This window comes from Paroedura picta, chromosome 14 (assembly GCF_049243985.1).
Source record: "Paroedura picta isolate Pp20150507F chromosome 14, Ppicta_v3.0, whole genome shotgun sequence".
Taxonomy (NCBI): Eukaryota; Metazoa; Chordata; class Lepidosauria; order Squamata; family Gekkonidae; genus Paroedura; species Paroedura picta.
This window is the reverse complement of record NC_135382.1, coordinates 16,611,823-16,633,601: the sequence shown is the minus strand read 5'-3', so window position 1 is coordinate 16,633,601 and position 21,779 is coordinate 16,611,823. Positions and strand designations below refer to the sequence as shown.

The following is a 21,779-nucleotide window of genomic DNA, read 5'->3' as shown; positions in this document are numbered from 1 at the left end:
TAAATATTTGGTGGGAGCATTGTCACTGAAAGTTTCTTTATTCTTTTATAATTTACAAATTGAGGAGTTAATTGAAAGCAAATGAGAAGAAAAAGGAATACTTGGTAAATGTATTTGTTCTGATGCACAAAACTTTTCAAATCCATCACTGAAGCAAACCTCTAAACAGAACTTTTTTTTTTAAAGGCCCTGCTTAAACCATCGAGATGAGAAAATTGTCGAATATTGTTCCATGATTCTTTTCACTTGCCTGAACCCTGAGAGAACAAGAGCACTTGAAGAAGAAAACCATTTGGACATTGCTCTCGCAGTTCTGCAGGCCTGCCGAAAGTACCCGGAATCAGAATGGGCGTATGTAGTTCTTTAATTTATCTTTTCAAAATGTTTTGCAGAGATTCTTGCTAAGGTCTTGGCCTTGTCTCTCGAGACAAAGGAGGACAATTTGATTTAGAACACCTCTTGCTACCTAAATTGTAAGAATTTCATGTGAGGATGCTTTTGGGAAGGATGCAACTCCCCATGTTTAGACATAGACTATATTTCCGAGATTGACATATTTTGGAAATCTGGTGCTGCAAGTTGTGGAATAAAAGGTAACTCTTGCTGGACTCGATGATTCAGATTTGGAATTGTTTTTAAAGTTTATTTACGGCAGCAACGCTGGAAGAAAACATATCCATCCATAAACAAATGGCTATAGAGTTGTTGTTTTTTAAAAAAGTTAACGCATCATCAGAAAGCTAAAAGGACAGTTTACCAGAGGATAAATTCAAGTGGGTAGCTGTGTTGGTCTGAAGTAACACAACAAAATCAGAGTCCAGTAGCACCTTTAAGACCAACAAAGATTTATTCAAGGCGTGAGCTTTTGAGTGCAAGCACCCTTCTGACGAAAGAGCCTCTTGTGGCGCAGAGTGGTAAGGCAGCCGTCTGAAAGCTTTGCCCATAAGGCTGGGAGTTCAATCCCAGCAGCCGGCTCAAGGTTGACTCAGCCTTCCATCCTTCCGAGGTCGGTAAAATGAGTACCCAGCTTGCTGGGGGGTAAACGGTAATGTCTGGGGAAGAGAATGGCAAACCACCCCGTATTGAGTCTGCCATGAAAACGCTGGAGGGCGTCACCCCAAGGGTCAGACATGACTCGGTGCTTGCACAGGGGATACCTTTAACTTTACCTTTACCCTTCTGACGAAGGGTGCTTGCACTCAAAATCTCACACCTTGAATAAATCTTTGTTGGTCTTAAAGGTGCTACTGGACTCTGATTTAGTTTACCAGAGATTGATCTATTTACAAAATGTTGGTTATTGTTTATTGTATCTTGGAAGGAGAAGGGTGATAAAAGACTTCCATTTTCTTTTTATGAACTTTTGTGACTCTTTTTTGCAGGGCAGGGTCTTTGTATGGTGATTGAAAGTGAAGTAAACCTAGTGAACAACCATTGTGAGATATTTGGCATCATGTTTTTAAGGATGTAGCGTCTCCTCATGTTGCCCTTAAATTGGGGTTTCTAAGGGAAACTCTGGAGTACAAATATTTTAAGTGAACAGATAAAACCATTATGAAACCAAGTATTTTAGTACTACTAAAACTAAGATTTGTCATAATTATGTATACTCATACACACACACACACACACACCATTTTTTAAAATGTATTCAATGCTCCATGATAAAATATTTCTTGGAGAGAATGCTTTAAGATTAATCATCAAAACAGAACTTTAAACTGAGCCAGTTCGTGTCCTATTAGAATATAAAGACCGTCAGAGTTTAATTTGCTGTCTTCTACCAGCAGCAGTTATCATAATAGCTTCCAAAAGTGGTGTTCTGATGCATGGTCCAGAAGGGATTGCTATGTTGATTTTGGAAGGTAGCAGAACAGTCCAAAATCACTGAGGTTGTGCCATTAAGGAAAGCATAAAATGAAGTGCAGGCTTTTTACAAGCACCGCTACCCTTCATAAATTTTTATAAGCTAATGTTTAATTTTAATCTTTATAAATCCTTTGTAAATCTTTTTTTTCTCCTACATTTGACAGTCTGTTAAGACTTCATGGACATAGAAGGGTATATCACTCTGTTTAAGACTTTGTGGTTAATCTCTGCCTGAATAATTTTTGAAAAGTGGGACAACCTTCCCCCTATTTAGGTAAACCAAGTTCTTCTGGTGCTAACTTGATTTTCTCCTGTAGATAAAGGTAAAGGTATCCCCTGTGCAAGCACCGAGTCATGTCTGACCCTTGGGGTGACGCCCTCTAGCGTTTTCATGGCAGACTCAATACGGGGTGGTTTGCCAGGGCCTTCCCCAGTCATTACCGTTTACCCCCCAGCAAGCTGGGTACTCATTTTACCGACCTCGGAAGGATGGAAGGCTGAGTCGACCTTGAGCCGGCTGCTGGGATTGAACTCCCAGCCTCATGGGCAAAGCTTTCAGACGGCTGCCTTACCACTCTGCGCCACAAGAGGCTCATTGCGCCACAAGAGGCTCATTAGCCTCATTATAAATACCTCCTGTAGATAATGGCTGTAAATTTGTTACATACTTTGAGATTTTCCTCCATCCCTTTGTTGAAAGTTTACAGGATTGAATCCGTGTTGTCACAGGACTGGATCTGTATGCCCCTGTTCGAGATCTGAGGTTGACAGTGTGTTTTTGATAATGGGGGAGGATTTGGTCTCGCTCCTGGTGGCTGTTTTGCTGTCATGTAGGATAGTTTTGTAACGGGGCGTACTTTAAAAAAAAGTATTTTGCAAAGATTAGAAGGTTTTCCTCCCCTCTCAATAAAATGGCTTCTGTGTCAAAGGCATCTTTCAGATCAGTTTAGTTTGCTATAAAATCAGTTTAGTTGGATATAAAATCAATTTAAAGCCCTTCCCACATACAAAATTAATAACAAGTAGAGTTAAAATCTGGCCTTGTTTAAGGACTTAACCATCTACTTACATATGTTCCATGCCCAAATAGAATAAGCTAGAATAAATGTTCAGCCCCACTTGAAATCGACTTTCACCATTACCCAAAATCTCCATTTTTAGAAGTAGACAAGGAATGTAGCATTTGTAGTATGGAACTTAGAACTGTGATCCTCTGATGGTTTTTCCCTCTCTAGTGGAAAGAAGCACAGATGGATACAGCTGCTCTTCTATAACTTCTCAAACTATAGATTTCTCCTTCACTTTACCTAGAAATACTTAGTCCTTGTCTCTTGTGGAGCCAAACATGGGTAGAACATGATGCTTTGGAAAAGTGTAAAATGGGAGGTACAGAACCTTTCTTGTTTTGATGTAATGTAGGGTGGGGTCCTGACATTCGATCTAGGGCAGGGGTAGTCAAACTGCGGCCCTCCAGATGTTCATGGACTACAATTCCCAGGAGCCCCCTGCCAGCATTCGCTGGCAGGGGGCTCCTGGGAATTGTAGTCCATGGACATCTGGAGGGCCGCAGTTTGACTACCCCTGATCTAGGGCTCCCTGTGTCCATCTGATGGATCTGGTGCCTCACTCCCACTAGGAGAACAACAGGATGGTTGTCCCCAGGCTGAAGGAGGGGAATAGATAGTGGTTTTCGCCTGCCACCGTGATATTAATAATATTTATTATTAAGGTGAATTATGGGGTTTTATTGTGTTTTATTCTTTTATCCTTGTAAACCACCGTGGGCCCAGTCGGGAACGGTGGCATACAAACAAACAAACAAACAAACAAACAAACAATAAATTGCAATGTATTCTCGCAGTATATTTATCCACAGCCATTTTCCTTGTCGGGATTCCACTGCAGTCTCTTTACATTTTAAAAGGAGTACAGAAAACAGCCCAAGGATCATCTGTGCCAGGGGGAGCAGCAGGCTGTTTCTGACAGCTCGGCTTGGGGCTGGTTTCTTGTACAGTCCGGTTTAAACCAGGTCACAGAAGAAGCCAACCACAGAAGCTGCTGTGCTGCGAGGAACAATAGCTCTTGGGGCCAGCTTCTCATGCAGCGCTGTTTAAATTTTGCTGTAGAAGAAACCAAGCCAGGCCCAGGATTGGACTTGGCGATTTGGCCAAGCTTGCTTTGGGCAGTTTAACTTTAGGGGAAGTGCAGTTGGGGCCGGATTTGTCCTAAAAGTGTCTGAATCAACACTGATTCAAACAAATGCGTAGCGACTAGGAAGTTAAGCATTGTTTGAAAGTGTATCTTTGAGACATTGTGCTATTAAAGTATTTCAACAGTCGAGTTAACCTCTTGTCAAATGATACGGATTATAGATTTCTACTTTGCTTTACAGTTTACATTAGGTCAAAGGCTGCCTAAACAAATCAAACAGTTTTAAAATGTGCTGTTTAATCTTATCCAGAAACTAATTGCAGGCTGGTTTGAGCCCTTAGAAATTTGAGAACATTACACTCTCCCCTTTGAAATTCCAGTCTGTAACATTTATCTCTTTTATCAGGTATCGGTACATGTGTCATCTAGTTAGCTGCCGGCCATTGCAAAGTCTCAGTATAAATAAGAAATCCACTGCAGAGCAGCTAACTGTGCAGTTTTCTTATACCAACAGCAGTTTGTCTTTTTTTCACCCCTTCTTTCAGGTTCTTGATTGTTACCAACCATTTACTGAAGTGCCCGGAGTTGGTCAAAGCTATGTATGCCAGACTGAGCAATCAAGAAAGGTAACCCCAAAAACCAATGTGGGTTTTAGCATTTAGCATTCCATATAGAGTATCCTGTTCGCATGATTTGAAAAAAAATGGTGTGGTTTCATAGTTGGCACAGAATCTCTAAATGCATGTTTCTATGTCAGTAATGGTTTTAAATTGGTTGGTTAACATTACAATTTAGCCGCAACTGGCAGGGATTTAGATAGGAGTTGCAGAATCCAGGTTGGCGCCCTTCCTCTGTAAAGAAAGGCAGAGAGAGAGAGAGAGAGAGAGAGAGAGAGAGAGAGAGAGAGAACGAAGGCAAGGTTTCATGCTTGTGCATTGATTTCATCAGGGTGCCGCACCCTGTGGCATCGTGTGACTCTACTTGTACTATCGTTCAGCTGCTGGAAAGAGGAGGGGGTCTAGCAAAGCAGATCTGCATCAAATGTACTTATGCTTCTCTATAGAACTGTAGCAAAGTGAGCACTTCTTAAACTGCTGGGTCATTTAAAAAGAGAACAACAATAATGTATTGTGGAGAAAGGCATAAGGATCTTGAAAAAGAGAATGCTGGCTTGGTACGATAAAATCAGTTTTTGTTCTTGTTACTGCGTTTCCAGCTAATCTGTTCAGGTCCGTCATAGCCACAGCATTTTGTCGTGGATAGCACTAGCCATGGTTTCTTGCTGTAGTAGTCCTGACTGAGATACTAAGCCTACAGTGCAATCTTAGTATGGCATGCTGAGCCATGTCCTGCCTTGTGCAGGTTGCACATAGAGAGACAGCAGCAAGATTCACATGTCCCTTTGGAATTCATGAAGAGATGCTGCATGGGTGAGGAAACCGCCTATACCAGGGGTCCTGAACCTTTTTGAACCTGCTGGCAAATTTGGAATTCTGACATAGCATGGTGGGGCACAGCAACAAAATGGCAACTGCAGGAGGCGGAGCCAGCTGCAAAATGATTGTCACTATTTAACTGCAGTAACTCAGTGCAGATGCTCATGCTGTGCTGGCAGCTGCTGCTAAAGCAAGCAAAAAAAAACATTAGCACCACTAGTCAGAAGCCATGAGCACCTAAAGCTCTACCTGGCCCCACCCACTCTCAAAATTCTGGTGTTGGCGGATGCCACGGCACTTATGGACACCATGTTGGAGACCCCCTGGCCTCAACTATGTTGGTCTTCAGAGAAGATTAAGACTTCACCCATATTTGCAAACTAATTTAGAGCCATGTTTATGCAGTTGGGTGCAAGCCATGCACTGTCATGATATTGCGATGTTACGCAAACAAACAGTGCAGGTTACATCTGCTCAAGGTCTTCCTGTTCCAGCTTATATAAACAAAATATGCACACAATATTATGAAAAGTGTGAACAGACCTGAAGACTGTGTTTGGGAACGTTCTGAAGGCATATGACAGTTTTACTTTTGAAACTGCATACTATCTGTAGACCATTTCTGTGGGAAATTATCAAGGTAAAAATGGGCATATATGCCAGTCCGTTGTACTGATGAAGCTCTATTGACTCCAAACATGGCTTTAGAAACTGAACCAATTAGAGACTCATTGTCTCATTCTGAAGCAGTCATAGGAAAACTTTCACCTCAAGGGCCCATTATGCACGGGCCATAATGCCTGCGTTGGCGGCAGCAGCGCTTTGGGAAAAATCACTGATAACGCTTGCTGCCGCTGCCAGTGCAGGCACCTCCCGGCCCAGGGCTACGGAAGGCCCGCGTTAAGCAAACACGGGATCTTCCGTAGCTTCCTGGGTAAGCTGGGGCTGCGGTGAGCCGGTGCTGTGCATAATTGCCAGCGCCAGGCCTATTGGCCTGCCTAGCCCTGATCCTACGGTGTCCCTGTAGGGACACCGCATGCCCCGGAGCTGGCAGGGGCGACCTCCTGCTCCCCATCTGGTCATGCAGAGGGGGCCTGGGCCCCCCACTCCCCCCCCCCCGGTCCGTCCAAACCTCCCCCACCTTGCCACTCTGGCTTACCTCCTGGCCCCCTCTGCATGCCCAGAGATGCATAGCTGTGTTTAACGAATTTGAAAAATATGTTAAAAATTAATTGCCACCCATTTGGGAAACCTTTCATGGCCCTCAAGAAACCCCAGAGTTTCACGAAATCCTGGTTGAGAAAGTCTATTGTAGAGGATCACAGAGACTGTATTGATAATGTAACTCATTTGTTTTTAAAATGTGCCACAAGGCCAAAGGCTCATCCAGTATTGGGACGATACATGTTGAATTGTTCCAAAGAATTGCAGTTTGTATGTTAACTGGACATCATTAATATGGTGCTATCTCATAGCATGTGTTTGCAGATTTGGGCCAGAGCTATTTGAAAACCTAGGCCATGATTTTTTTTCTGGTGTTTTGAGAATTAGAATTTAACAGGAAGAGCTCTGAGATCAGTACTACTAGCATTTGTCCCTTTTAAATTAAAAAAAAATAACACTAGGATTTTAAAGGTTAGATGTAAGAGTTTCTTGCCCATTCCCTGGAGTTGTTATTTTGCACAGTGTGTTCTATTTGTGTCCCTGATTATTTACAGAAAGCACACACCTCTCCTTCCCATAGTTTGAGCATCTTTAGGAAAATAAACATGTACCTGAAATGCAAATTTACCATTACTTAAATGTCAAACCTCATACCTGAATTATAGATATCCTGTTGGCAGGAAGTTCTGAAAAGGTCCTGCGTGTTCTCCATAAAGAGAGGTTTAGAAGAGCTTCTGCATTTTACTGCATTTTAATCAGGGGTATTGGAAAACTTGCTAGTTTAAAATGCAACTGTTAAATAAGAGGAGGTCAGTTTATTACTAAAGCAATCAGCGTGAACTTTAATCAGGATTCCGCACGTTAATTGTCTTTTATATTTCGCAGTGGATAAAGGAATGGTTGATTCTTGGCAGGCCTTTTTCATTATTTTTATAGTGTCCATTATATTATTTGTATAAATTAGGATTACCATATCTTGAAAAGCTAAAATAGGGGGCATATTTCCTGAAAGATTACTTCAAACAAGTGATCACTAAAGCAGTTCTCCTTTTTAATGCCTCTACTATTTAAGCAGTGATAGCGGTTGCTATCACAGGATATTCCTAATTTTCCAACCCCAAAAGAGGAAATTTTCATCAGTTTTCCAGAAAGAGCCCAAAAGAGAATGGACATACACATACTCACACACAAAAAGAGGACATAGCCTCTAAAAAGAGGACATCTAATAACCCTAGTATAAACGGATTCCTTTTGTACCAACATCTGCCTCCAATTCAATATTGAGAGCCAGTTTGGTGTAGTGGTTAGGAGTGCGGACTTCTAATCTGGCATGCCAGGTTCGATTCTGCACTCCCCCACATGCAGCCAGCTGGGTGACCTTGCGCTCGCCATGGCACTGATAAAACTGTTCTGACCGAGCAGCGATATCAAGGCTCTCTCAGCCTCACCCACCCCACAGGGTGTGTGTTGTGGGGAGAGGAAAGGGAAGGCAAATGTAAGCCACTTTGAGACTCCTTCAGGTAGGGAAAAGTGGCATATAAGAACCATCTCTTCTTCTTCTTCTTCTTCTTCAATATAGGTATTGATTTATAATATTTATGTATTATCTCACCACTCAGGTTTGGCAACAGCAGTATAAAAATAATTTCATAAACTATAAATATTAGAACAATAGATATACAGTATTTGCTGGCGTATAAGACTACTTTCCCCCCCTGAAAAACATGCCTCCAAGTGGGGGGGTTGTCTTATACGCCGGGTGCACTTCAGTTGGGATAGACATAGCTGCCCATAGTGGCCCATAGTACTGTATTTTGAGTGGAAATGTTGAGGGGTCGTCTTATACGCCCAGTCGTCTTATACGCCGGCAAATACGGTAGATATAAAGATGTTAAAAGCTGCTCTAAATACATCTTCTGCCCTCCCAGCAGTGTACTTCCCCTTTTCTCAGTCTTTCCTCCAAATTCTCTGGAATAGCTCTACTTTGCAGCCTAGCCAGAAAGGAGGAGCCCTCCTGATCTCTTCTGAGAGGCTGTTCCAGAGGCACAAGGCACCTACTGCAGGTGTATTGATAATTTAAAACATTTATATGCCCACTTTGTTCCCAGGACCCAAGTCAGGGAAAAGCACTATTAAAAAAGTACAAAACAATCTAATACAACATTTAAAAGAAACAGCCCCTGGAAAGGTTGAACCATTCCTGGGCTTGCCCTAGACCAGGGCTGTGTGACAGTAAACCTTACTGAGAAGAAAAAATCTACTGTCATTCAAAGAGGAGGGCCCAGGTCATAAAGGATGTCAAAAGCAACACCTTAAATTGGGTATAGAAGCTAATTGCCAGTCAGTGAAGGACCCTCATGATAGGAGTGTTGTGGTTCCACCAGCTGCCCCCCCCCCCAATAATAAATGCACCCCCACTTTATTTCGCTGGTTGCAGCTTCTGTAGCATCTTCAAGGGGAGCCCTATAGAGAACACATTACAGTAATCTAGCCTGGATTAACATTTCCAGATCAGACATCTGCAAATAGAGGGCCAGCTTCAAATTGGATATAGCTAGAAAAAAGCATTTATTTTTTATTTTTTGCTGTGATTAACATTTCCTTCTCCAACGGGAAATTAGAGTCCAGCAAGCCTTCAAATTCTTACCAAAGTCTTTTAAGGGAAAGCTGTACACCACCAGCAGTAAGATGATCAGTCCTGGTTAAAGCAGCGGCCCCTTCCGGTAATCACCATCTGTGTCTTATCTAGATTCGGCTTCAGTTTTGGCCACTGCGCTTGGACACCAGTTCTGCCTGTCAAAAAAATACACACGCGCAAAAGCACAATAGTATTTAAAAGGCATGCTATTACGGATTTTAAATACATACTTTTTCCTCCTTAAGATAAAATAAGGAAAAAGTGTCTGAGTTTCAAGTGAGCCTCTGTGTGGAAAGGTAAAAGTCAGCGTATTTTCCTGTTCCTGTTTTAAGGAGCAAAATATGGGAAACATCTACTCCCCTAGTAACCACGTAAAGGGCTGTGGATGTTGCACTTAAGCAAAGATAAATGTGCTAGAAACTCTCTGAGGTTTTGTAATAGCCGAAAGGTCTGAAAGATGTAGCTGAGCAGTGGTGATTTTAATAGTTTTTTGTTTTATGATATTGAAATATTGTTTTACAGCATAAGAGTTCTCAATCTGATTTGCATATATAAATTCTTTTTTTAAATGTATATTTAATATTTCTGCCATGGTGGGATGCAATAAATGGAACAGTAATAATAATAATCGGAGGTATCTTAAAATGATTTGCATGCCCAGGGAATTGCTAATTGCTGCTTTGGGTTGATAGGTGAATTTCCTCCAGGCCACGCTTGATTCTGGAGAATTTTGGTGGTAGGGGGATCACTTGGACATGAAACTGGGGTCACTGTGGGCGGGCAGGTAGTCATGCATTTCCTGCATTGTGCGGGGGGTTGGAGTAGATGACCCTGGAGTAGATGACTCCTTCCAGCTCTATGATTCTATGAATTGGTTTGTACAGATGTTGGTTTTCCGGCTTGCATGATCCCCCATTATCCTGACCTCCGTCATGGTGAATAAGTAACACCTTTTTCTCCCCTAATTCCAGGACTGTGTTGTTAGAGTTGATATTATCAGAAATAAGTGACAAGAATTCAGCTGTTTTCAAGGAAATGGACATGTTTCTTGCAAGTTGTTTCCAGGAGAAATGTCAGTCTGTCCTCAGATTGGCTTCTGCTGCAAGTAGTGACGATGAGGTAAGCACTAATCTGAGCACTAGACTCTGATGTTGTTGTACCTCAATGAACTCTTCCTTGATCTGGACCAGTGATTCCCCACCTGTAGGTCTGGACACAGAAGTGGGTTGCTGGCCAGCCCTCCCTAATGGCCACACCTGCTCTTCACTTTATTTCTCTCTCTCTCTCTTCTTCCTCCTTGTCTGCATCTCACATTCTCGTTATCTACCTCCCTCTGTGATACTGTTCACAGAAGTAGCTAGAAGGATGGGAAGATGGAATGTCGCTAGCTTGGAGCATCTGTACCCTTTGTACATTTGTGGGCTTCTCAAAATCATCTGGTAAGGTTGGCAACTGTAGAGAATGCAGTGCTAGCCCAAATGGGTGACAAAGTCACCGTTTACTCTGGGTGCCAAAAAACCTCAGATGGGTCACTATCTCGAGTAAAATATATTTTTGTGCGTCCCCATACAAACATGGCTGGAAACAACTGATCTAGACATGTGATATTCCATTTACACTTGGAGCTTTCATGTATATAAATTTCCCATTTGTCTTAATGAGTAGATCTATTCCATGCATACCCTGCAGTTTGTTCCGAGTGTCTTTAACAGGTATAATGGCAGAAAACCATTACAAAAATGCATGTCACTCTGCTCTGAAATGAGTAGAGATTCCCACTGGGTGAAGGACATTGATGCACGGTCCCATTGGGAAGGCATCCAAAATTTGGGCTGGCATACTTGCAGCATTGTGAGTGCTGCAATAGTTTCGTAGTATTGCCGCAACATTTTGTTCTGTTCATGGTGCTAAAGTAGCGGATGCAGTTCTTCCTACACACTTGGGGCTGTCCCATGATCATTGAGTAACTGCACTGCCTCAGGGCAGCCTTGAATTGTTGGCCTGAGGCCAAAGCCTTAAAGCTTAACTGGTTGGTGGATTGGCTTTTTGGTTCCTAGAGCAATTATTAGCTGGGCGACTGTCTGCAATGAGTGTTGTTAGTTCAGCCATTGTTGTATTTCAGTTTGTTTGTTTGTATTTTCCAAATCTCTTTTCTTCAGATGGTGCCTTTGAGATGGCATAATCCATCTGATTGGAGATAGACAGTGGCAAAAAATGATAACCCAGTTGAATAAATAATATGCAAATATAAATCTTTGGCTGACCATAAATACTGTTTATAATGCCAAATGAATAATTATTGACGTTTAATGTAAACTATTATAGCTAGGTTGTCTAACCACAGAATCTTATACTAATTCTGTGGTTAACGGACAGGGTGTTGGAGATGGTATTTTTGTCTCTGGATTATTTGAAACAGAGCAAAACAGTATAAGAGAAATAACTGGACTAGCAATTTTCTATAATTTTGCTATGACCTTTTGTTTTTTTGTTTTCAATTTATTATTCTAGTTTGCATAGAATTTTTTGCAGTATACCCGTAGATGTGTTGCAAGAGCTGTTACAAGAACTCTGTCCTAAAAAAGGTCTGATTGGAGCCATGCATGCTTAAAAATAAATTCTTCACCAAGGGCATCCAAGGTCATTTGCAGGCTTGAAAGGGAACCCTGCACTTGTGAAACTTGTGTTCGGTGCTTTGTGTTGCATACCGCACTTTTCAGAGCTCTTGCAAGAATTCAGGCGTCATTCATGGGGGTGGCCAAGTTTTAAAAAGTGATAGAAAATTTGAAATCTGGAGTTTTCCATAGTATTTGGTGTTTGAGGGATGAAAAATCCTTTCTACTTAGTGATGGCAAAAAAATTTGAAAGGGGGTATGAAGGACAGCCCTTTGAAAGGCAGTTTCCAAGTGAAGAAATAAAAGTGAGTGATAGGTTAAAAATCTTTACTAGGCAGAAAGAGCCAAAGCAACAGACTACTCTGAGTGCTCAGCAACAGCTGAGAGGAAGTTGATATTCTAGCTGTATGCTGAAAATATTTCAGTCTAAGTCTGATTCTTATTCAGAAGCTGGCTCAGAGAACAGTCTGACAGATATCATAGAGTTGGAAGGAGCCATACAGGCCTTCTAGTCCCCTGCTCAATCCTTAGCTGACCATCCACTCTGGGGAGAAACTTTAGTTTGAGAACTCAGTTTTTAGGGACAGCTAATCCACACAGTATTTGGACAACTGGGGCAGATATTTGGCAATGGGAACTCGGGCAGTGAGGTTATACTGCCCGTTCAGGCTAAATTTTAAGGCAAATTCTTCAGAGAGAAGGTGGTTCCCTGCCTGGTTAAAAAGAGGAGATCAGGTGTAAGGATTTTCTTAGACTCTTGTGTGAAAAATTGCTCCAGACTTTTCAGTAGTCAATTAGTTACTGGTCCTTTTAGGAAGAGAGAAAATGGTGGTCCTAGTCAAGAGTGCTCCTCTTCCAGAAGCCAGTGGAATTCAGGGGAACACAAAAAGACCAAGGGCAAAAAAGAATGAAAATAGATATATTTTTGGACAAACACAGTATTGGAGCCTCTCAGTAAAAAAACCAAAACAACAAAAAAATACCCTTAAAATATGAAATAAAAGCCTAACTAAGAACTTCTAACTGAATAATATCCAATATATATTGGAAAAAAAACCTGAATTTCTCATGCAAACCTCCTTATTCTTCTTTGCAACCCCCCCCAGTTTTAGTGCCATTCTGACAAAGGTTAAAGAAAAAAGGGCTCTTACAAATTCTGAAAAAGTTCCAGGGCTGCGGAAATCCCAAAAGATTTGCCAGTCACTGAGTGGGACAGTGAGCTTCACTTCATAACTAAGAAACCACAGTAAAAAGGCAGCTCAGTCTGTGAGAAAACAATGTTTTTATTTTGGAGGGGAAAATTTACCTCAGAGTAGGGAAGTACAGTATTTGCTGGCGTATAAGACTACTTTCCCCCCCTGAAAAACATGCCTCCAAGTGGGGGGGGGGGTCTTCCTATACGCCAGGTGCACTTCAGTTGGGATAGACATAGCTGCCCATAGTACTGTAATGTAATGTAACAAACTCTATATTTTGAATGGAAATGTTGGGGGGTCGTCTTATACGCCCAGTCGTCTTATGGTATGTAGGGGGCTTGTATCAGCAAACCCATAAGTGTCCCCACCACCACTGACCCTAGCTGCTTGGCTGACACTGTGACTGCTTTAAATCAGAAGCATAAGCAGCCCTGGTCAACTACAGCTCCCATAGCCTCAGTCATCCATTATGATGACTCAAGAATTTCAGGGATTCCATGGTCCCTGAGTGCCTTCCATTGCAGCCTTCAGAGGTACCCGGGAAGGAGGGAGCCCTCCAGTAAGAACGGGTCCATGGCTTAAGAGGGCAGATGGGATATAGATGTTCAATACCATGACATTTCCGGCTATATAATTTGGAGCCTAAGATCTAAATGTTTCTCTGAAAGAAATAAAATTCCATGCGTGTTTGTGTGGGTATTTAGTTTTTTCTGAACTGGGAAAAGGGGAGTTGATCCCTTGCTGTTTGTGTTTTTAATTTCACATATTTATTTATATATTTTTTGAACTCTGGTGCTGGAGAAGACTCTTGCGAGTCCCTTGGACTGCAAGGCGAACAAACCGGTCAGTCCTAGAGGAGATCAACCCTGATTGCTCTTTAGAAGGCCAGATCCTGAAGATGAAACTCAAATACTTTGGCCACCTCATGAGAAGGAAGGACTCCCTGGAGAATAGCCTAATGCTGGGAGCGATCGAGGGCAAAAGAAGAAGGGGACGACAGAGAATGAGGTGGCTGGATGGAGTCACTGAAGCAGTAGGTGCAAACCTAAATGGACTCCGGGGAATGGTAGAGGACAGGAAGGCCTGGAGGATCATTGTCCATGGGGTCGCGATGGGTCGGACACGACTTCGCACATAACAACAACAAAATTTATATAGTTGCATTTATATAGCGCCCTCCCTTGTGGCTCAGGGTGATTTACAGAACTGATAATAATTTGTTTTCTGTAGGAAGCCCTGGTTATACTTCGGCTTCTAGACACTCTTTGTGAAATGACATCCGATGATGGACAACTGGAGCGTCTGCAGGCTTGCCCTGATTTGCTTGAGGCTGCTGTCAGTAAGTAGGAGATCCACACTATCAAATATTTGATATTTTAATGCCAGAATTGCTTTCTTCTTTGCTGGGAGACCGTAAATGTTACTGTTTTATGCTGTACAATCCATCTTTGGTTTCAGCAAGAAAGGCAAGTTTAAATACAAGTTGGTTTGTGATGGCTCCGCTGTTCATTCCCAGTAAATTTTAATTTATATTCATTGTATTTTTAAGATATGTGCATACCATTTAAGAAATTTGATTCAAGTAACAATAAAATAATATATAGTTCTTCCCCCAAAACAAACAAACAAACAAACAAACAAACAAACAAACAAACAAACAAAGCAAGCCTGCTGGGTCTTTACAGGCCTGTAGGATTTTGTTCCTTCATACAAATCTCAGACAAAAATTTAACCAAGGCCATTCAGCTCTTTCGCAGTTTTCCAAGCCGTCAGTGTGCAAGAAGAAGGGGTTATATGAAAATCAGTCTCTCAGAGATTAGAAGATCTGAATGCTCAATGATTAGATCCTTCTACTAATAGAATATTTTTCTCCTCAACTCTGGGATCAGTAGCTGATATTGTCATTTTTGTGCTAACTGGAAAGTGCACAGAGAGCAACAACTCACAGGTTATAAAGCTGGCTGCCAAAAGGGCCCTGCCATACCTTAAATTTAAGGGCCTTGGTAAGAATTACAGTGCAAAAATCTATACACCAAGGTATGCTCCTCTCTCCGGTGTTCACATGGTCAAATAGACATTTAAACAGTCTTTACACATGAAGTTGTTTGTGCTTTCATTCTGCAACTGTTCAGCAGGTGAAATCCATTGGTCCTCAAAACAGTGTGCAAAATATTCAGAGGCCCCATGAAGTCTTTTCAAAGAGAATTTCTTTGTACTGAGATAAATTCTTTAAGCATGTTTTGGATTGGATTGTGAACTGCAGTGTCAGCGAATGCAGTAAATTGTTTATTTGCCTGAGCTTTTCAAAAGCGGAAGGCTGAAACAGCAATAAACATGCAGGATTTGTCATCAGCATATGCTTGTTTATATTTTTATCCTGTGTTTTGATCTCTGCCACTAACATAAAATAGACAAATGCCCCCAACGAATACACCAAGGATAATTCAGAGGATCTCCCTTTAAACATCAGTCCTACTAACATTACTGTGGAGGAGGCCAGAGATGCATCTGTGATCCAGTCATCGCCCTTCACCTTTAGCTGAGGCCCTTTGAAGGGAACTTTGGAACTCCACCAGGTTTTGGGATATCAGTTTGTGTATGCAGCATATGTGGCTGCAGTACACCTGTGCAGCCTGTGAGGAATGTCCTTGGCAAGATGCAGAAAAACGGGACCTTTGGTCCCTGGATCAGGGCCTTCGGTTCCAGAGGAGTCCGGTTTGTGACACTACAACTTAGCTTTTGCATCATTTGAATTTTTGAACTTGTATTGTTGTTTGTTTGAAGTGGCAAATATTTGTTTCAGATTCAAAGCCACCTCCCAGCTACCTCTGGCCCCGAGAGGGCTTTGCATTCTCCAAAGGACCCCGTCCTATTTTCTTTCTTGAATTAGGAAGACTTCCTGGAGCAGACTTTTCCAGATTGCAGGAGTGCCCTTCCCATTGCTGTAACACCCCTGCACTTCCTTAACCACGTGGAACTAGCATCTGCAAACGGAAATTAATGTGTTCTTCCCACAGGCGGCCCGAAGGCTAGACTTGAGGCTTGTTTTTTTCTCTGTTGCCCAGGAACATTGCAACTTGCCCATCTTTCGGGGAAGCAGGCCACCAATGTTTTCACCCCAATTCATGCCACAACAGGGCAGGAGCAGATCTCTCACCCGGCTGTGGGTTTCAAATCGCATCTGATTCGTTTGATAGCAAATCTGTGTTACAGCAATAAAGCTAATCAAGACAAGGTAGGTGGAATTAGCATAAGTGAACTGGACGCACATAAAACAAAAGCGTATAAAGAAATTATGTTGGACTTGCTTTAGTGGTGATGATCTCTTTTCCTGCTAAGCTTCACTGAACTAGTTGTGTTTTCTGGTGCATTCAGGATGCTTGTCTTTTTAAAAGGTGTGTATGTGTTCTCTTCACAGTAATAACGATAATCAAGGCAGTTGTAGTTCATAGATGCCGTATTTAAAATCACATCCATAAATTCCAGCGTTAAGCGCAGTGTCAAATGTGCACTAAAAATGTTGCAGTTGTTGCCCTGGGACCATGGGGTAACACATGTGTGCACCCAGTTGCATATGCACTCCTGACTCTGGACCTCTTGGGACCTGATCCTTTGTATACACGAACTGCCGATTGGTGTGGTCTCCTCTCCATGAAAGAATGACACCACTGTTGTGAAAGGTTGACTTTTGACAACTACGGGTGGATAAATTGAAGGCAAGGCAGAAAAATTTAAAAGGCAGCTGGCATACAAAACATTGTTAAGTCATAATATAATAGTGTGTTTATTTGGCAAGTCCTAAACAGTTATAGTAAAGAATTGAGGCTTTTGAACTCTGGTGCTGGAGAAGACTCTTGCGATTCCCTTGGACTGCAAGGCGAACAAACCGGTCAGTCCTAGAGGAGATCAGCCCTGACTGCTCCTTAGAAGGCCAGATCCTGAAGATGAAACTTAGATACTTTGGCCACCTCATGAGAAGGAAGGACTCCTTGGAGAAGAGCCTAATGCTGGGAGCAATTGAGGGCAAAAGAAGAAGGGGATGACAGAGAATGAGGTGGCTGAATGGAGTCACTGAAGCAGTAGGTGCAAACTTAAATGGACTCCGGGGAATGGTAGAGGACAGGAAGGCCTGGGGGATCATTGTCCATGGGGTCGCGATGGGTCGGACACGACTTCGCACCTAACAACAACAAACAGTTATATTAAGATGTCCAATTATGCCTCATTCATGGCGAGAGTTGGAAGGATGTCTCTGCAGAACGGAGAGAAGGAAGGACTAATGACCGAGGGAAACAGGATGAAAGGTAGTGCAAGGAGGAATCTGAGAGGGGGAGCTGGACAAGTGGGTGGGTGGGGTGGCAATGGGAGTCAAGAGAGGGAGAGACTAAGGGAAGGCTCCATGGAAGGCATCAGGTACAGTGTCAAAGCAATGGGGAATGTGAGCATGCGGGTCATGGGCCATAGTGAGAGGAAGAGATCAAGAAAAAGGGAGATGTTAAATTATAGCTTCTTGTTCCAGAGAGCATGTGCCAAGATAGGTTAGATGGAAAAACCTGACCTGTTTTGTGGCTACAGTCCTGTAGGTGGCTTATGTATCTAACTTCCTGTTTGGGGGGGGGGGTGTATGTTGCCGGGTGTGTGTGTGTGTCTGAGGCCCTAGATATCTGTGCTGATGTAACACAGTTCTGGACCAAGAACAGTGGAATTGTGTAACCTGCAAAAATAATGTCACTTAGGCGAGCATGCAGCTTCCGCTAGTTACAAGGCGGAGCAAGGGCCAAGGCGGAGCAGCGGTTTCCCATCCCCAGAGCCTGACATGTCTTCCTCAGCCCCTCCCCGCACACACACATTGTGCCAGGCATCGCTCATGTAACTTCTGAGTTATAAAGGCTAGTACCTTGCTTGAAACTAAAAATATAATAATAATAATAGAAGAAGAAGTTGGTTCTAATATGCTGCTTTTCTCTACCCGAAGGAGGCTCAAAGTGGCTTACATTCGCCTTCCCTTTCCTCTCCCCACAACAGACACCCTGTGAGGTGGGTGAGGCTGAGAGAGCCCTGATATCACTGCTCAGTCAGAACAGTTTTATTAGCGCCATGGCGAGCCCAAGGTCACCCAGCTGGTTGCATGTGGGGAAGCGCAGAATCGAACCCGGCATGCCAGATTAGAAGTCCGCACTCCTAACCACTACACAAAACTGGCTCTCTAATAATAGTAAAAAGAAAATCAGAAATGTTCAAGAAAGAGCTCATTCTGCGCTTAATACCACTGTCTTTATTTTATGCACTTCTGGGGTTAACGAACTACACACTGTCCTGGTGATATATAATTTTGCTATCTGCAAGAGCTTTGATACAATCAGGCTGACGTTTTTGAAACTGATTTTGGGGATTTAAGTAATTGAAGCCTAGCTTAACTTTACTGAGTGATAAATTCACTTTGAGGTTGTTTGAAAATTCCAGTTTTCTGGATTCTGAAACGCCCATGAGATAAATGATATATTTCCTGAACGGGGATTTTTTTTCACCTAGGTTTAGTGAGTTTCTTTTTTCTAGCATCATAACGTAATTTCTTTTCATACCCATTATTTTGTGTTTCAGTTGTTAACAGATTCCATTTCCAAGAATAATTTCATTCTCTTTCCTACCTGCAAACAAATCAAATTTATTTAATACAGCACTACAGCCAGATAGAGGGCAATGGTAGAGGACAGGAAGGCCTGGAGGATCATTGTCCATGAGGTTGTGATGGGTTGGACACAACTTTGCAACTAACAACAACACAGCCAGATAAAACAGATAGCAAAAAACACTGGGAACCGATACAACATTTAAAAATATTTAAAATTGCATGATTAATAGGTACATTAAAAATTGCATGATAAAATTCCTCTAAAACATTTTTAATTGAGCTTGAGTTGTCTCTCCCGTGTGCTAAGCACATGGACGCAAAATTTGGCAACCTGCTTAATAATATTCCACAGGAGAAATCTAACTTTTCCTTTGTTAGAGCTCATGGAGGATTTCCCACCTGCGCTTGTGTTGCCATTTCATGGGTCTTAAATTGGAATCAAATTTTGGGCCAAACCAGACATTATGGTTGCCACAGGTCCGACCCATGCCTGCCAAATGCCATTTTAAAGGAGAATTTGGCAATTTAAAAATGCCTCAGGAGGGGATATGTGCTGGGACCTGGTGCTCTTTTTCCCCCTGGTGCTCTTTTCAAATGCCAAAACACTTGCCCATAGCTGTTTTGGCACTTCAAAATGTGTGTGGCGGGAGACAAGATTGCCTGCTTCTGCCACACTGTGGGCCTGATCAGAATTGGGCTACTGCGGCATTTTTAGCCGACCAAATCCTTCTTTCATAGAATCATAGATTCATAGAGTTGGAAGGGGCCATACAGGCCATCTAGTCCAACCCCCTGCTCAACGCAGAATCAGCCCTAAGCATCCTAAAGCATCCAAGAAAAGTGTGTATCCAACCTTTGCTTGAAGGTTGGCAGCCCTACGTCAGGAAAGCAGTACTTACATCAAAGATGCATTCATTTTTATGATGAGAATAAAGGATTGATGTGTTTAATAAAATTTGAAACTTTCATCCGCTTTCCTTATGCTCAAAGAGGGTGAATGCTCAATTGGCTAGGAAACTTGGCAGAAGGAGAGAAAGTTTTCAATATCTCCCTTCTTGGTCTGAAGGACACAGGAGATTGTGATGGCCAGTTTTTCCGGAAAGGCCAGATTTTCTATCCTTTTGGCATTTTTATTTCTGGATGTATGATTTCTAAAGAAGGTGCTGATTAAGCACCAAATATTAAGGCCCTAAGGACTTGAAGCTGTTAGTCACTATGGTTATCTGTGTTATTATATGATCTTAAATGTGCCAACAAGGTGTGTGTTTGCCTGGAGAAATTGATTTCAGCACCAGCTTACAAATCGCTTTTGGAGATGGTTGTGAAATACTAATAATCACTGAGTGACAGAATGAAGAGTAGAAAACATCCTGTAAACAGTTTCATGAACAAGCATATTCTCACCTGAAGCCACCTTTCCCCCAGCTTTTCCATGCTTGTGGCCAATAGGGATGCCCGTTCTATCTCTGTTCCCTTTCAGATGCAAGCATGGCCCCTGCGTAACCATCTGGTACAACTGGGACTGTTCCTCTTCACACATTCGGGAAGACTAGTTGGTACACATGATTTGTAGCACCCCACAAGCTTTGGCTGTTTTATTTTGCTGTGTTGTCTGATGAAGAGCCAGCTGAAACGAATGGCTCCGATGCTTGCTAAATTATGCTCGGGATGTGCAATTCTTTTGTTTTTACCTTTAGCTGTTCTTAGTAGTGAAAAAACAGGTCCAGATCAGAAAGCTTTTCTGCTTCCATTAACAAAGAAAATTCCCTAGAACTTATGTTTTGATAGTGACATTTTAAAAAGCAACGCTAATTCTATTTAATTTCTAAATATACAGCTATGTTCCGGACAGGGAATAAACAGATATGAGTTGAGCGCGTTTGTTTTTTTAACCTTGGCATATCCTTCTCATTGTTTTGCATTTTAAATTGCTAATCATAATCCACAGGTAGCTGTTTGCATGGGCAGAGGATCCTTAAGAAACTGGATGAGAAATTAATTGATTTTACATGAGTCAAATGCAGGAGGCACAGACCTAGAATGGATCACAGATGCCAGGTTCTTATCCCCCCCCTTACCCCAAACTTACTTTTCAGTGAGGTCAGGTCTCCTGCTTTACTGTGAGTCATTAAATGCTGAGAAAGTGAATCTTAGTGTTCTTAAGAGAAATTCTGCCAATAAGCCAACAATCCGTTTCTTTCCCTCTTTTTAGAAATTTGGAATGAGCTTCTATTACATTGTTTGTTGATCAAAGCAAAGTTTGCACAGAGGAATAGTCTGCAAAATGTCAAAATTTTACTTTGTAGATGCTCAGAGGCAGGTAATGTCTTCTCAGACCTCCTGCCAGAGCACTGCACTGTAGTCTGGAACATAAAACAACTGCCAAAGGCTAAGTTACAAAAGGGGGCACGGATTTCTCTTCAAAAAAAAATGAAAGGGAAATCCATCATTTAAAACAGAAAATGATGAGGAATTTCTGGCAACCTTTGAAAAGGTGACTTTCAGAAAAAGAATTCCCCTCTCCACTGAAACCCTAGTGAATCTATATGTGTATCTGAATCTGTACAGCTTGCAAAATAGATTTTAGGGTTGTTTTTTTGTTTTTACCTTGTCTTGTCTCTTTGTGTATAAGCCATAAAGGAAGCAAACCTGTAATGTTTTCAAAAGTGACATATTTTAAACGGAGTGGCTGACCAAACTTTAGTACAAACAATGGCAAATAAATTTGTGCGTATTTTGCAGAGTCCTTTTTCTTATGTGAAGATGATTATCGTGCATTCCCCTACAGGTTTCTTTCATTGTTGCTAGGCTGCCAGTATCTAAGAAAGCAAACACACCACAAAGAATTTTGGTAGCTATAAGTTTGACTTAAGACAGTAGCCTGTGATGGCCTAATGCATCGCTTCATGTATTGTCTTGTTCAGATGAGCCCAAGGCATCTGCCGTTGCTATGCTGTAATGCTCAGTGCTACAACATAGGCATACCATAGTTATTGTATACTCTTTGTGGTAAATATATAGCTTTCATAGACCTATAAATCACAGCAGCAGGTTACAGGTTTATACAAATATTAGTCA

At 42.0% G+C, this 21,779-nt stretch overlaps 1 protein-coding gene across 3 annotated transcripts in view; it reads left to right on the top strand.

Annotated features, from left to right (window-relative positions):
• Nucleotides 1-21,779, top strand: part of ATXN10 (ataxin 10) — a 76,148-nt gene that overhangs the window by 27,696 nt on the left and 26,673 nt on the right. For 2 of the 3 annotated variants that reach the window (XM_077309773.1, XM_077309774.1), the window contains exons 5-9: nt 187-351; nt 4,566-4,646; nt 10,230-10,377; nt 14,300-14,408; nt 16,135-16,304. In XM_077309773.1, coding sequence (XP_077165888.1) covers nt 187-351; nt 4,566-4,646; nt 10,230-10,377; nt 14,300-14,408; nt 16,135-16,304 — 673 coding nt within the window. Of the gene's footprint in view, nt 1-186; nt 352-4,565; nt 4,647-10,229; nt 10,378-14,299; nt 14,409-16,134; nt 16,305-20,913; nt 21,495-21,779 lie in introns of those variants that run through there. The other variant, XM_077309775.1, reaches the window with a different exon arrangement.